At 39.7% G+C, this 13,556-nt stretch overlaps 1 protein-coding gene across 8 annotated transcripts in view; it reads left to right on the forward strand.

Annotated features, from left to right (window-relative positions):
• Positions 1-13,556, forward strand: part of ZNF148 (zinc finger protein 148) — a 128,067-nt gene that overhangs the window by 87,385 nt on the left and 27,126 nt on the right. For all 8 annotated transcript variants that reach the window (XM_084871604.1, XM_084871606.1, XM_084871600.1 and 5 more), the window contains one exon: positions 6,448-6,573. In XM_084871604.1, coding sequence (XP_084727730.1) covers positions 6,448-6,573 — 126 coding nt within the window. The remainder of the gene's footprint in view (positions 1-6,447; positions 6,574-13,556) is intronic.

Consider the following 13,556-nt stretch of genomic DNA (forward strand, 5'->3'; position numbering starts at 1 on the left):
TTGTAATTCTGCTTCATCCATGAAGCCTTTTGCAATTATATCAGATCTTGATTAATTTCTCACTTTCATTCCTGTCCTTATACTCTGTTCCATTCATTTAGGTTGAGCCTAACATGTGCTGTTTTGAATTAGTTTATTTATTTTTGGTAATGCATCAAAATTCCCCTTTTACATGTGAAGACCTTTGAGAAGGAGACTATTTTAAATTTTATTTTTCAATTACACTTTACATTCACTATCATTTTGTGTTAGTTTCAGGTATAGTGGTTAGATAATCATATACTTTACAAGTGATCTCCTGGTATTTCAAATACCCACCTGGCACCATACCTAGTTATTACAATACTAGAGGCCCGGTGCACAAAATTTGTGAGGGGTTGTCCCTCAGCCCAGCCTGCACCCTCTCCAATTTGGAACCCCTCAAGGGATGTCCGACTGCCCAATGGATTGGGCCTAAATGGGCAGTTGGACATCTCTCTCACAATCTAGGACTGCTAGCTCTCAACTACTTGCCTGCCTGCCTTCCTGATCATCCCTAACCACTCCCCTGCCAGCTTGATTGATGCCTAACTGCTCCCCTGCCAGCCTGTTTGCCACTAACTGCCCTCCCCTGCAGGCCTGGTCACCCCTCATTGCCCTCCCCTGCAGGCCAGGTCCCCCCAATTGCTCTCCCCTGCAGGCCTGGGCCCCCCCCCCCCCCCAACTGCCCTTCCCTGCAGGCCGGTCACCCCCAACTTCCATGCTCTGCTGGCCTGGTCACCCCCAACTGTGGGAACCCTAACACGACCCACGTGATTAGGGCCCACTCAGGGTCCGGTTTCTGGAGGAGGCCTCACACTAAAATGAAGAGAGACTAGAAAAGAGTTAATTTGGGACAAATGGGGGGCCAGGTGGGAGTCAACCTCTAGTGGGAAGACTGTCTAGGTTCTGGCCTTGCTATCCCTTTTCTTGAGGCTGCTATGGGATACACCCATTACTCTTAAGCAGCTTTTGGAAACACCCATAGCCCTTAGGCAGGTAATAAGCGGATTATCTCATCAGTAAGAATTTACATGATTACAAGATGAGGAAATTGCCTCAGTTACTATTGTCTCAATTAGATAGGGTGTGGTTGGCTCTGACCTTTCAGAGCTTCGAGGTTGACCAGCCTCTTTCTGTTAGTGAGACAATGATTGGTTTCCGGCACCTAACTGCCCTCCCCTACAGGCTTAATCACTCCCAACTACCCTCCCTTGCAGGCCTGGTTCCTTTCAACTTCCCTTCCCTGGTGGCCATCTTGTGTCCACTTGGGGGCAGAATCTTTGACCACATGGGGGCAGCCATCTTGTGTGTTGGAATGATGGTCAATCTGCATATTACTCTTTTATTAGATAGGATGGAGACCTGGTGCATGGGTTGGGGCCAGTTGGTTTGCCCTAAAGGGTGTCCTGGATCAGGGTGGGGGTTCCCTTGGGGCATGGGCCGGCTTGAGCAAGAGCACCTGTGGTGGTTTGCAGGTTGGCCACGCCCTCCCGTGACCCAAGTGGAGGCCCTGGTATCTGGGGTTTATTTATCTTCTACAATTGAAATTTTGTAGCCTGGAGCAGAGCCAAGCCTCCTGCTTGCTCAGTGGCCGGCAGTTGCAGAAGCTTGGCTTCCTCTATTGCTCAGGGCAACCCTAGCCTCTTGCTCTCTGCAGCTCTGTGGCTGCTGCTATTTCTGTTGGAATTTATGTATCTTCTATAATTGAAACTTTCTACCTTTGAGTGGAGGTCTGGGTCTGCCAGAGTGTGTGAATTTGCTTCCTCAATTTCCTGGGAAACCCAAACCTCCCTCCTGCTCGCTCTGTGGACATAACCATCTTGGTTGGGTTAATTTGCATACTTGCTCTGGTTGGCCTGTAGGTGTGGCTGATGGTTGTAGCAGAGTGATGGTTAATTTGCATGTTACTCTTTTATTAGATAGGATTATTGATTATGTTCCCTTCTAGAGGCTCAGTGCACAAATTTATGGAGGCTCTCAGGGTGGCCTTTGGGGATTGGACCCAAACTGGCAGTCCAATGCCGCCTGGTGCTCCTGCCTGCCACTCCTGCCCATCCCGGCCCCATTGTGCCTAGTCAGCCCCCATTGGGAGAAGCTTGTGCTGCTGCAGTGGTGCTCACCAGCTGTGAGAGCCCTGTGTCTGGCGCCTGTCCAAAAGGGGGTGGGGGGAGGTCCCAGGACGCTATCTGCCCTCCGGGCAGCTGGTGGGACTGCCTTGCTGGCCGGGGATCCAGATCCATCCTGCTGACTTTTGCACCGGCTGTCTGGAGCCATCTGGTGGCCGCTTTTGTATAGTTTCTTCCTTGCTGAGCATCTTGGGAGGGGAAGCGGCTGCAGTGCCTGAGGCTGACTTCCAGGAGGCCGGTGGCAATGCTGTTGGGATGGTGCTGGCAGCATGTGTCCATCGATGCCTGGCCCGTTCTCTGGAGGTTGGACCTGCAGAACTACTGAGGGAGTGAGTGGCTGCCACCGGGCTGGTGGACCACTGGGACAGGTAGGTCAGCTGAGCTGTGCTTCCACTGTAGGAGCGCACTGACCGCCAAGGGTCAGCTCCTGCATTGAGCATCTGCCCCTGGTGGTCAGTGCGTGTCACAGTGACTGGTTGACTGGTTGTTCGCTTGTTTAGGCTTTAATATATATAGATGCTGTAGTTAACATCCCCATTGATTATTTTGTAACTACCAATCTTCTTAATCCTTTCACCTTTTTACTCAGCCTCTGAATCCCTCTCCCCTCTGGCAACCATTAGTCCGGTCTCTGTATCTATAAATCTTTTCCTGTTTTGTTTGTTCCTTTATTTTGTTCTTTAGAGTCCACATATAAGTGAAATCATATGGCATTTGTCTTTTTCTGTCTGACTTACTTCACTTAGTATAATACTCTCTAGGTCCATCCATAGTGTCACAAATTATAAGATTTCATTCTTTTTTATGTCTAATATTCCATTGTATATATGTCCCACTGTTTTTATGTCCACTTGCGTGCTGATGGGTACTAGGGTTGCTTCCATATCTTGACTACAGTAAATAATGCTGCAGTGAATATAGGGGTGCATATATACTTTCAAATTAGTGTTTTAGTTTTCTTTGGATATATGCTCAGAAGTGAAATCTCTGTGTTACAAGGCAGTTCCATTTTTAATTTTTGAGAATCCTCCCCATCCTGTTTTACATAGTGGCTCCACCAATATGCATTCCTACCAACAGTACACAAACTTTCTCTTTTTCCCATTCTTACCAAACTTATTTGTTGATTTGTAGATGGTAGCTGTTCTCTCAGGTATGAGATGATATCTGGTTGTGATTTTAATTTGCATTTCTCTGATGATTAGTGACATTAAACATCTTTTCATATGTCTGTTGGCCATCTGTATATCCTCTTTGGAGATGTGTATATTCAGGTCCTCTGCTTTCTTTTTAATTGGATTGTTTGTTTTTGGGGAGGGCGTTATATGAGATTTTTATAAATAACTTCTTTAAAAATAAGGGGATTAGCCTGGGCAATGTGGCTCAGTGGTTGAGCATTAACCTATGAACCGGGTTGTGGGGTTGGTCCCCAGTGGGGGATGTGTGTGAGGTAGCCAATTGATGATGTTTTTGTCTCTCTCTCCTTCTTCCTTTCTCTATGAAATCAATAAAATATATTTTAAAAATAAAGTTAAGATAAGGGTATTAGTTGCTTATTGGATATATCATTGGTGAATATCTTCTTCCATTCACTAGGTTGACTTTTTGTTTTGTTGATGGAGGAGAATCTTATATTTAGAATCTGTTCAGAATAATTATGAGATATATTTTATAACTAGCAAGAAAGAACCAGCTTTGACCATGGTAAGGGGTGAGGAAGTACTGATACTATAGCACTCAGAGCTTTCTAAGGATGCCGAGGAAGAAGTTACATGCGTGTAGAGGGAAGATATGACACGGGAATATGCCTACCAGCTTCCCCACTTTCAGAGTGGGAGACGCAGAGGGAGCTTCAATCAGTAGAAGAGTCTTAAAGTTTTAGGTGGAGAAATGCCTGGGTTTAGTCACTCTATGAAAGAAGGATGGGCAGGATGTTTGTGACAGCATTAATGGTACCTCTGGTTTGGTAGTAAGAGCAGCATTGAAATTTACCCCCCAAACGTAGACATTTGGTTTCACAGGGGTCTAGGTAAAATAGTAAAATGGGTGATGAGGAAGAAACCAGCAGGTGTTTTGTGTTTTTTTTTTTTTTTAATTATATTTTAAATCCTCACCTGAGAATATGTTTTTATTGATTTTAGAGAGAGAGGAGAGAGAGAAAAGCATTGATGTAAGAGAAACATCCGTCAGTTGCCATCCTGTATGCACCTCAGCCAGGAATTAAACCCGAGACCCTTTGCTGCATGGGATGATGCTTCAACCAACTTAGCCACACCCACCACGGCTGTTTTTGTTTTCTAAGAAATTACCATACTTCCTAGTTTATTCTTTCCATGCTGCTTTAATAAATATGTTTTGAAAATCTAGCAAACCAATCTTTTCAGATATCACCCAGGTGTAGATGGTTGCTTTGATTAATTACATTTCGTTTGACATAGGCGAAAAGTAACACTTTTCTTGTAAAGAGAACTTCATTTTCTTTTAAAGATAGTTCTCAAGAAAAGAGTAAATAACTTATGGGTAAATTAGTGTCTTTTTTGTTGTGCTTCTTTAAACTTTTTGTAACTCACTTTTTCTAGCCGAATTATTATACCCATCACTTAAAGTTTTTTGATTTACTGACATCTTTTCTTTACACCTTAGGCGGGACCATATACTTTAATGTGTAGTTGATTAGAGAGGAGATTACTTTATTCCATTTATCAGCGATAGCCTATTGGAGCATTCTAAAAATGTAACTTGCTATGTGCCTATTAACATTCATAATGCTTTGGTCCATTGACAATATTTAGATTTGGATCTGCTTTCACAATGTTAACAGTGTGCCTATGTACATTAAGACCTCATATAAGGGACTAATTTGGGTGATGGAGTGTCTTAAAGCAGAAAGTCTATAATAGAGGCTAATATGCAAATTATACCTTCAGCTAGGAGTTTGACCAGGGGATGGGGCCAGCCAGCCAACAACTGGTGGCCCCTCCCCTGGCAAGCCCCGCCCCTGACCCGCCTCCCTCTCTTCCCCCCATCGGGGTGGAGCCGGCCCGGACCAATCAGCCCTGATCAGGGAGGGCCGGCTGGACCCCACCCACGCACCAATTCGTGCACCAGGCCTCGTTATATGATAAAGTATGTGTTCCAAATGGGTATATTAAAATTTTGACAAATTAATTAATTTACCTATTTTTACTTATATAGACGCATTTGTGTCATTAAAATTAACTATGTGTGAAAAGTGTAATTTCACAGAAAAGTTTCCTGCATGTATTACGGTAATTTCAAATTTATAGTGAATATAAGTGATTCTACTCACCAGCCACTGTGAGTAAACAAATGCACATGGCTAGGGCGTGGCTTAGCGCAGGCTGGAACATCACCCAGCACAAGCCAAAACTGCCTGGAAAGGCACACCACGCCCCTGAGATAGCAGAACCAGTTACCACTTGAGAGTGGTAGGTGTGATCATTCACTAAACATTGTTTATGGACAGTGACTCTTGGGTTTAATATGTAGACTATAGTTGTAGATATGTAATATTTATTTATGTTGATGCAATTATTATAGTGCTTTTACTAACATACGGCCTATTTGCTAAAGTTTGTTAAAAATAACAAAAAAATACACCTGTTAATTATAAGCAAATCTTGGTTAAAAACATTTTAAAATTAATAGGATGTTAATTTTCACCTATGACTTATGGACTGGAAATTTTGTCTGTTAAATCCAAAGTCCATTAAATTTGGTCAGCAAAATTGAACGTTTACTGTATTCTTTTTTTTAGGACAAATAACTCTTCATATCTGTGAAAACTGAGATCTGAAGATAGATAATATTATTGATACTTAATTTTATTGTAGTAGTTCTATATTTATTGTGTTCTATATTTATTGACTATTTTATTGATTTTTTTTTTCTTGGATTTAACCTTTTTAGTGTGCTTTTAACTTTAGCATCACTTTTCTTAAATGTGGGAATGAAATTGATTTTTCTGTTGACTTCCACTTTATTCCGGTAGGTCTTGTAATCATCTTTTTCCAGGACTTCTTTATTATTTTTTCCAGATAATTGTTTGTAAAATCTTAGTTTATCCCTCAGTTTATATACTCTTGCTTCTTATTTTTTAGTTACCTATTAATGAATTCTTCGCCGAGCTATTTACTTGCATACACTCAGATAATCCAGGGAGCCATATTTATGTAGGATTAGCAAAGGATTAAACATGCAGTGTTGTGTTTTTTCTGTTGTTGTTTTTTTTGTCACAATGGACTTTATTTCTAAAATTGGCTTTCTTTTTTTTTAACAGATAAGTGTAAAGCAGGAAATTACTTTTACTGATGTATCTGAGCAACTGATGAGAGATAAAAAACAAATCAGAGAGCCAGTAGACTTACAGAAAAAGAAGAAACGGAAGCAACGTTCTCCTGCAAAAGTAAGAGAATATATGAAGGTGGTAGTCCCTAACCTATTAACCCCAAACTGTTGGTTAATCATACGGGCAGGAAGGTGACTGGACCAGAGGCAGCTGTATAAAGTATCGTGTGGGTTAGCAAAGTTGGAATGTTGCATCAGCAGCTAGGAGGAAGGGGTACATGCCTGCATGGAGGTGGTGGGCCATTGCTTTAAATTTTTTCACTTTGCTTTCACTGTGTCTTTTTTCTAAAAGCAAACTTTTCTTTCCCTTTGTCTTTCTCTTTAAAACCTGGCAGATAGTATGCAATGCCCTGCTTTTCATTTATATTAATTTTATTTTAATATTACGGTTTTAGGAAAATTCAGTACCAATTTTTCATCAGGAAAAGGTTGTGAAATACCTGTATTAGAATAGAATGTAAGCCTAGCTAGTGTGGCTCAGTGGTTGAGCGTTGACCTATAAAGGTCATAGTTCGATTCCCAGTCAGGGCACATGCACATGCCTGAGTTTCAGGCTCAATCCGAACAGGGGGCCTGCAGGAGGCAGCCAGTGAATGATTCTCTCTCATCATTGATGTTTCTCTCTTCCCCCCTCTCCTTTCCTCTGAAACCAATAAAAAGTATGTATATGAATAGAATGTAAGCTTCATAAGTACAGGGACTTTATTTTCTTCACAGGTATATCCCAAGAGCCTGGAATAGTAGGTACAATAAGAGACTCAATAAATACCTTTTGGGTGTACTTTCCTCATATAGTGAAGAAGGCTTTTTTAAAAAGATCATATTATAACATGACCTCTTTATTTTTTGATGGCTAATTGTTTTTGCATATGTGATTTTAGTCATAATTACCATTTATATCTTTGTATACTTTTGGATTCCCAGTGGTGTGCTGGAACCAGTTGGTACTGGCTTGCCAGAGCTAATTGCTAAGTTTTCAGGAATTTTGCAAGCCAGGGCTAAAACCATTGGTAGGTTAAAATTAGCCATGATGAGAATAATTACACTACAGAAATCAGTAAACCCTTCCCAGCCCCATGACTTCTTAACCTGTTGTTAAACATTTACCAACATACCACTGCTTTTGGGATACATAAGTGTGCCTGTTAGAGAAAAATTTGAAAAATAGAGAGATTAAAAAAACCCATGGTCATGTTTCCTAAAGGTAACTACCTTAGTTTTCTGCTATAGTCCCTTTCTGTTTTCAAATTTGTAGATATATAGAATTTCCAGATTTTTAACACTTGAAGTGTGTGTAAACTATTTTTACACTTAAAGTTATTAATGGTTTTATAAGGGTGTTACTAGCTACATAACTTTATTTTGTCATATGGTGATGCTCACAGCCTATGGTTTGCATCCCATGTATGATGGGGCAGCCAGGTACACCTAATTGTGCCTTCCACCCCCACAGTTTGCTGGTGAGGCTGTTTGGGGCGTTTGGTGGTGATGTTGGCTCCTTTGATCTGCATTTGGACGCCAGACCCTAGCCCAAAGGCCAGGCGCCTACCCCCTGCTACTTCCTGGCCAGACCGTGGCTTTAGCATCAGCTGCCCCAGGCATCTTGCTCAGATCTTCAAAACCCCCAAACTGTGTGGACTCTTACAGGCAACAGATAGCTCCTTTGGTAGTTGCCTGGGTCATAGCAGCCCCAAACCTTTCCTCAGGATATGCCTGCAGGATGTATGTCATACCCATGGTCAGCACTTTTGCCTCTGTGATGCCCTCACAGCCTGTACTGTAGCCTGCCCGGAGCCTGGGATCCCCATGGTAACCGGGAGCAGCCCACCCTTTACCCTGAGTGCTCTTTGCTGGGTCTGAGATACATCCAAGCAGGTGTGGCCTGACAGGAAGAGCCTTGTCTTCTGATGGGGGATCAGAAAAGTCCTAACCTGAATGGATTTGGCTGAGGAGAGTGTATGGGAAGAACATCCAAGGGAAAGGGAACTGTGATTGCAAAGATCTGGAGGTTGGAAAATAACAATGGGAAGCTACCCTGATTGGGGCAGGAGGCGATTGGATTATGTGAACCCTGAGAAGAAGAAGAAAAAGGTCACCTACTAAGAAGGGCTCCTGGTGGCTTACTGGGCTCAAAGGAAAAAAGCAGCCTTTTCTGCACAAGGGCCTCTTCCTCAGAGTGCATGCAGTTCCCGGAGAAGCCTCTGCACATTACACCGCCTGCCTGCCTGCACTGCCTACAAGATATCACATGATATTCAATGACTGCTCTGTTGTTGGAAATTTGTATTCTCTTTATCTTCATTTTAAATCATATTGCACTTCAAATGTTTGTATATAGATATTTGTGCACTCCTGAATCATAAGGCATGGACTTAAAGAACATTTTTATTGATTTCAGAGAGGAAGGGAGAGGGAGAAAGAGATCGAAACATCGGTGATTAGAGTGAATCATTGATCGGCTGCCTCCTGCATGCCCCACACTTGGGGATCGAGGCTGAAACCTGGACATGTGCCCTGTGGCTGGGAATCGAACCGTGACCTCCTGGTTCGTAGGTCAGTGCTCAGCCACTGAGCCACATGTCCAGGCATCAAAAGGTTTCTCGATAATGTCACTCTTTCCAGAAATGTTCCAGTTGCTACCTGCAATGGCCTGAGGTGTCTGTCTACACTTTCATCAGCCTTGAGTATGAGACTTTTGCTTTTTTTGTAGTTTATGGGCATCTCAGTATAGTTTACATTTTAATTTCCTTAGTTACTGGTCATACTTAATTTGTTATGTGGTGTGTGTGTGTTTTTTTGTTTTTTTTTTCATAATCTTTGGCATTTTAAATTCATATTTTCTGAAATCTCTCTTTTCTTGGGGTTAATGTTTTTCTGAGCAATTTATATGATACTTTTTGTTTTTTACATTAACAAATTAGGTTCTCCATTATAGAACAATACCAGGTTTGGAGGGAAAAATAAATTTCTAAAATGATTGTGATAGTGATTATGCTACTTTGGGTTCACTGCTGATCTATGAGGAATTTATTTCAAGTCTATAAATACCATAATATATGTAAATTCTACATTTTCTTTGGTATGTTATTATCATGTTTTTCTGGTACTATTCTTGAGTGTAATGTGTTCTGAAATTCTGACTAAAACACAGACTGTTATCTTATAGTAGAGTGTATTTGGTAATTTGTCCTAGGTGTTTCTAAGTATAGATCAGATTTTTAGAGACTTTAGGCTATTTTGCTTTTTATTTGAGATAAATTTGTTTATAATGTATTACTTTAATATCTAAAGGTATTATATTAGTATTTATATAATCTCTGCAGTTGCTAGATGACATATTTGGCCCAGTCTAAGTACATTTTATATAAGAAAGTATTTGGAACCAGTCTTTTCAGGGAATTCTTCGGAAGGTGAAATGACTAGAAATAACGTGTAACAGACAGGGGTGTGAGAATAACAAACTCAGTTGTTTTGACATGTTACGTATAGTGGGACAGAAGGTGGTTGTGCACTGTTTTTTAACACAGGTCTGTGGTCTCCAGATAAATGGTTTTTGTATCTGGAGTTTTGGGACTTTGAGGCCTAGCCAATGAGTTATTTTCTCAGGCATGTGTTTAAAATTTGTACTTCTGATTTTTCATTAAACTCTTCCTGCCCTTTTGTATGAAAAGCAAGGAAAGCTTATTTCCTGTTTATAAATCTGCATGCTGCTTGTTTTACGTTTCTTAAAAATATCTTGAAATTTATCAAAGAATTATAATTTATTGTGGTTAAAAGACTCCACTTTACCCCAGCACCTTTTCCAAATCTTGAATTTTGCCATGATGAATACTTGGATATGTATCACATTAGATTGGGGATTTGTACAGGAATTACTACTAAGTAATATGATAGAATTCCAGTAAAAATATCAGAGCTTCTAATATCGATATAAATGTGGCTCCTTTCCAGATAAGCTTTGTGGTGTGAAGTATTGTATCTTCAGCTGCCATGGATTTTAATTGCTTTCTTAGCCTTTGTCATATGAAAAAGTTCAGTCATCTTAAGGTAGATTTGCTACTTGGAAAGGTGCCAAAGTCCATTTGGAATCATGTCTGTAAAAGAAGGTAATCAAGTTAGGGAATGTTATCTAGGTCAAGTTATTAGATACTGTCATGGAATAAGGTGTTTTATGAAAGTAAATTTTTCACATAATAAAAGCTTGTCTTTTTTTTTTTTTATGTATTTTGATTTCAGAGAGGAAGGGAGAGGGAGAGAGAGAGAGAAACATCAGTGATGAGAGAGGATCATTGATCAGCTGCCTCCTGCACGCCCCCTAAGGGGATCAAGCTGGCAAACGGCAACCTGGGCATGTGCCCTTGACCAGAATCAAACCCAGGACTCTTCAATCTGACTGCTGATGCTCTATCCATTGAGCCAAACCGGCTAGGGCAAAAAGCTTGTCACTTTTAAATGTTAAGCTTAATTTTATTTTAGCCACTTTAATGGAAATCTTTAATGTGTTGTTTTCTTTTTAAATATAGTGCATTTGAACATGACTCAGCTTTTAGTGTCTTAGAGCTGCTGTTATAAACATTTTTTATGTATGTGTTGTAATAAGCCCTCTGGGAGGACCGAGACATTACGGCTCCCCCCCGCCCCCATCGTGTAAACTGTTGACTGCTAGATTTTGTTTCTTGTCTGCTTGTAATAGCTTAGCTGTCTCATTCCTTAGTGACATGCTGTTTATTTTTACATTGGTATACCTATGTGGCCATTTAACATTATATTCCATTGCCCCTTTTAGTCTATTTTTGTTTTGCTGTGGACTAGGACTCCAGAGCACTAAAGTGATTAGAAATGTGTGAAAAGTCTCAGTGGACTTAATTCCATCTCATTGCATTCACGTCAGTGGCTCTCTGTCCTGACTGCGTTAGAATCACCTTAGAGATTTTCCAGTTATATACTCAGGCCCCATCCCTGGTTGTTCTTATTCAGTGGATTTCCATTTGTACTTCAGAGTCCAATGTGATTGTGATTTATGTTACAGCTTGAGAATCTCAAGTCTTGATATTAGAAGTTTTTGGAGAAAACGAGGTATTATCATCTGACTATGATATTGACTTCAATTTTAAAATATTTGATTCAAATCTTTAAAAATGTCACATACTTTTCTGATTAATATTTAGAAAACATGAGAAACAGAGCCTTTTCTAAAATTCAGGGTTGTTATGTTGAACTTGTTATTATACCATGCTTATGATACCGTGTATTTCATGTTCTGGCACTGTCAAAAACTTGCCATTTAAAAACAAAATTTGGTAATATGTAAAATCTACTATTGAGAGACAATAAAATCCTGAAGAATGAAAGAAAATGACAATGTGAGGATGGGATTTTAGAGATAACTAAGACAGTTAAAATATGGTGACTATTGCTCTGGCTGACTTTGTTATTTTATTGTATGACTTTGGGGATGAATTGTTCTTCCATTTCTAATTGGATTTGAAGAATAAAGAGAAATTTAGAAGATCTCTTTTCCCACCTCTTTCAGTAAAATAACTGATAGTAGGTGAGAAATTTAAACCATTTTCTCTAAATTGTCTTTTGGTGGTTTAGAGATTTAGATTGATTTAAGAATGTATGATAAAAATTATAATTATTAGTTTAAAATATGCTTTAATGATTTTAGTAGTTCATAGTTGTTGTATATTTAGCATAATATGGGAAGATCTCTACTTTTTAAGAGAACAAAACTTCTCACTGAGGGGTGTCAGGTTTCAGTTATTCAGTGGCTGACACTTGAGGACAGAAAAATCTCTGAATCTGATAGGCAGAGTTTAGTGCTTTGTCTGACTAAACAAAGTTGGTATATTTTTTAAGATAAGCCATTATACATGGATAGGTAACTAGCTGGGAACACATTTGGCTCAGAACAAAAACATACCTTCTAATGGACCATGAGATAAAGAAAGCAGATTGAGTTCCATTTGACAGTTAAGAATTCTATTTTAAATTTATTAAACAATTAAGAAAAATACCAGCATGTTGAATATTATTTAGACTATTACTAATCTCTCCACTCTTAATAAAGCCTGATTACTTGTTCTTTATTATATACCATTCTTTTCTTTAAAAAAAAAATACATATATATATATATATATATTGATATATATATATATATATTATTGATTTTTTTTTTTTACAGAGAGGAAGGGAGAGGGATAGAGAGTTAGAAACATCGATGAGAGAGAAACATCAATCAGCTGCCTCCTGCACAGCTGTGCCTGCAACCAAGGTACATGCCCTTGACCAGAATAGAATCCGGGACCCTTGAGTCCACAGGCCGACGCTTTATCCACTGAGCCAAACCGGCTAGGGCATTATTATAAACCATTCTTTTCAAAAGTATCAGTGACAGGAGGCAAGATAAATCATGTGGAGATATAACAGACACCTTAGGTTTTAAATTTCAAATTCTTCAGTTGTAATATTCTTTTGTTGAAGTGAAAAGGAAAAGCAACCACATTCTACTAAAAGATCTGGCAAAAGGGGGTGTGAACAAGGAAAAAGAAGCTAAATCTATACCAAAGAAGAAAATTTTGCCTGTATCGATTTGCCACTTCTGTTCCACTAAGGGACTTTGTTCTCTGCATACTCACCTCTCTGTGGCACTACTTAGTGACTCAGAAAAATTGAAAAGTATTACTTCTTGCAAAAAATTTTAAGAATAAACCGGTAAGCTTGTGAGGATGGTTGGTGTGGATAGCAGGGAGCCACGTCAGTAGACATGTGTAGGGTCTCACTATGTTCCAGACACCGTTTTGGACATTGAGTTTAGAGTGGTGAGTAAAACAGACAAAATTAGGTGATTACATTTAAAACAGATTACAAATTTGAAGAGGCACTGGTGGTATTCTGAGACAAGTTGAATTTTACTTTTTGTCCTTTATGCAAAGATATTTGTTACTGTAGTCTAAAAAGAAAAGGAAAGAAAGGTAATTCAATATAAAATGCCTAAGAATTTGATTTTTCTGTCTTTGAGCTTTATAAATACGCTA

The sequence above is a fragment of the Pipistrellus hanaki genome (genome assembly GCF_964339955.1).
Source record: "Pipistrellus hanaki genome assembly, chromosome: 2".
Lineage (NCBI taxonomy): Eukaryota > Metazoa > Chordata > Mammalia > Chiroptera > Vespertilionidae > Pipistrellus > Pipistrellus hanaki.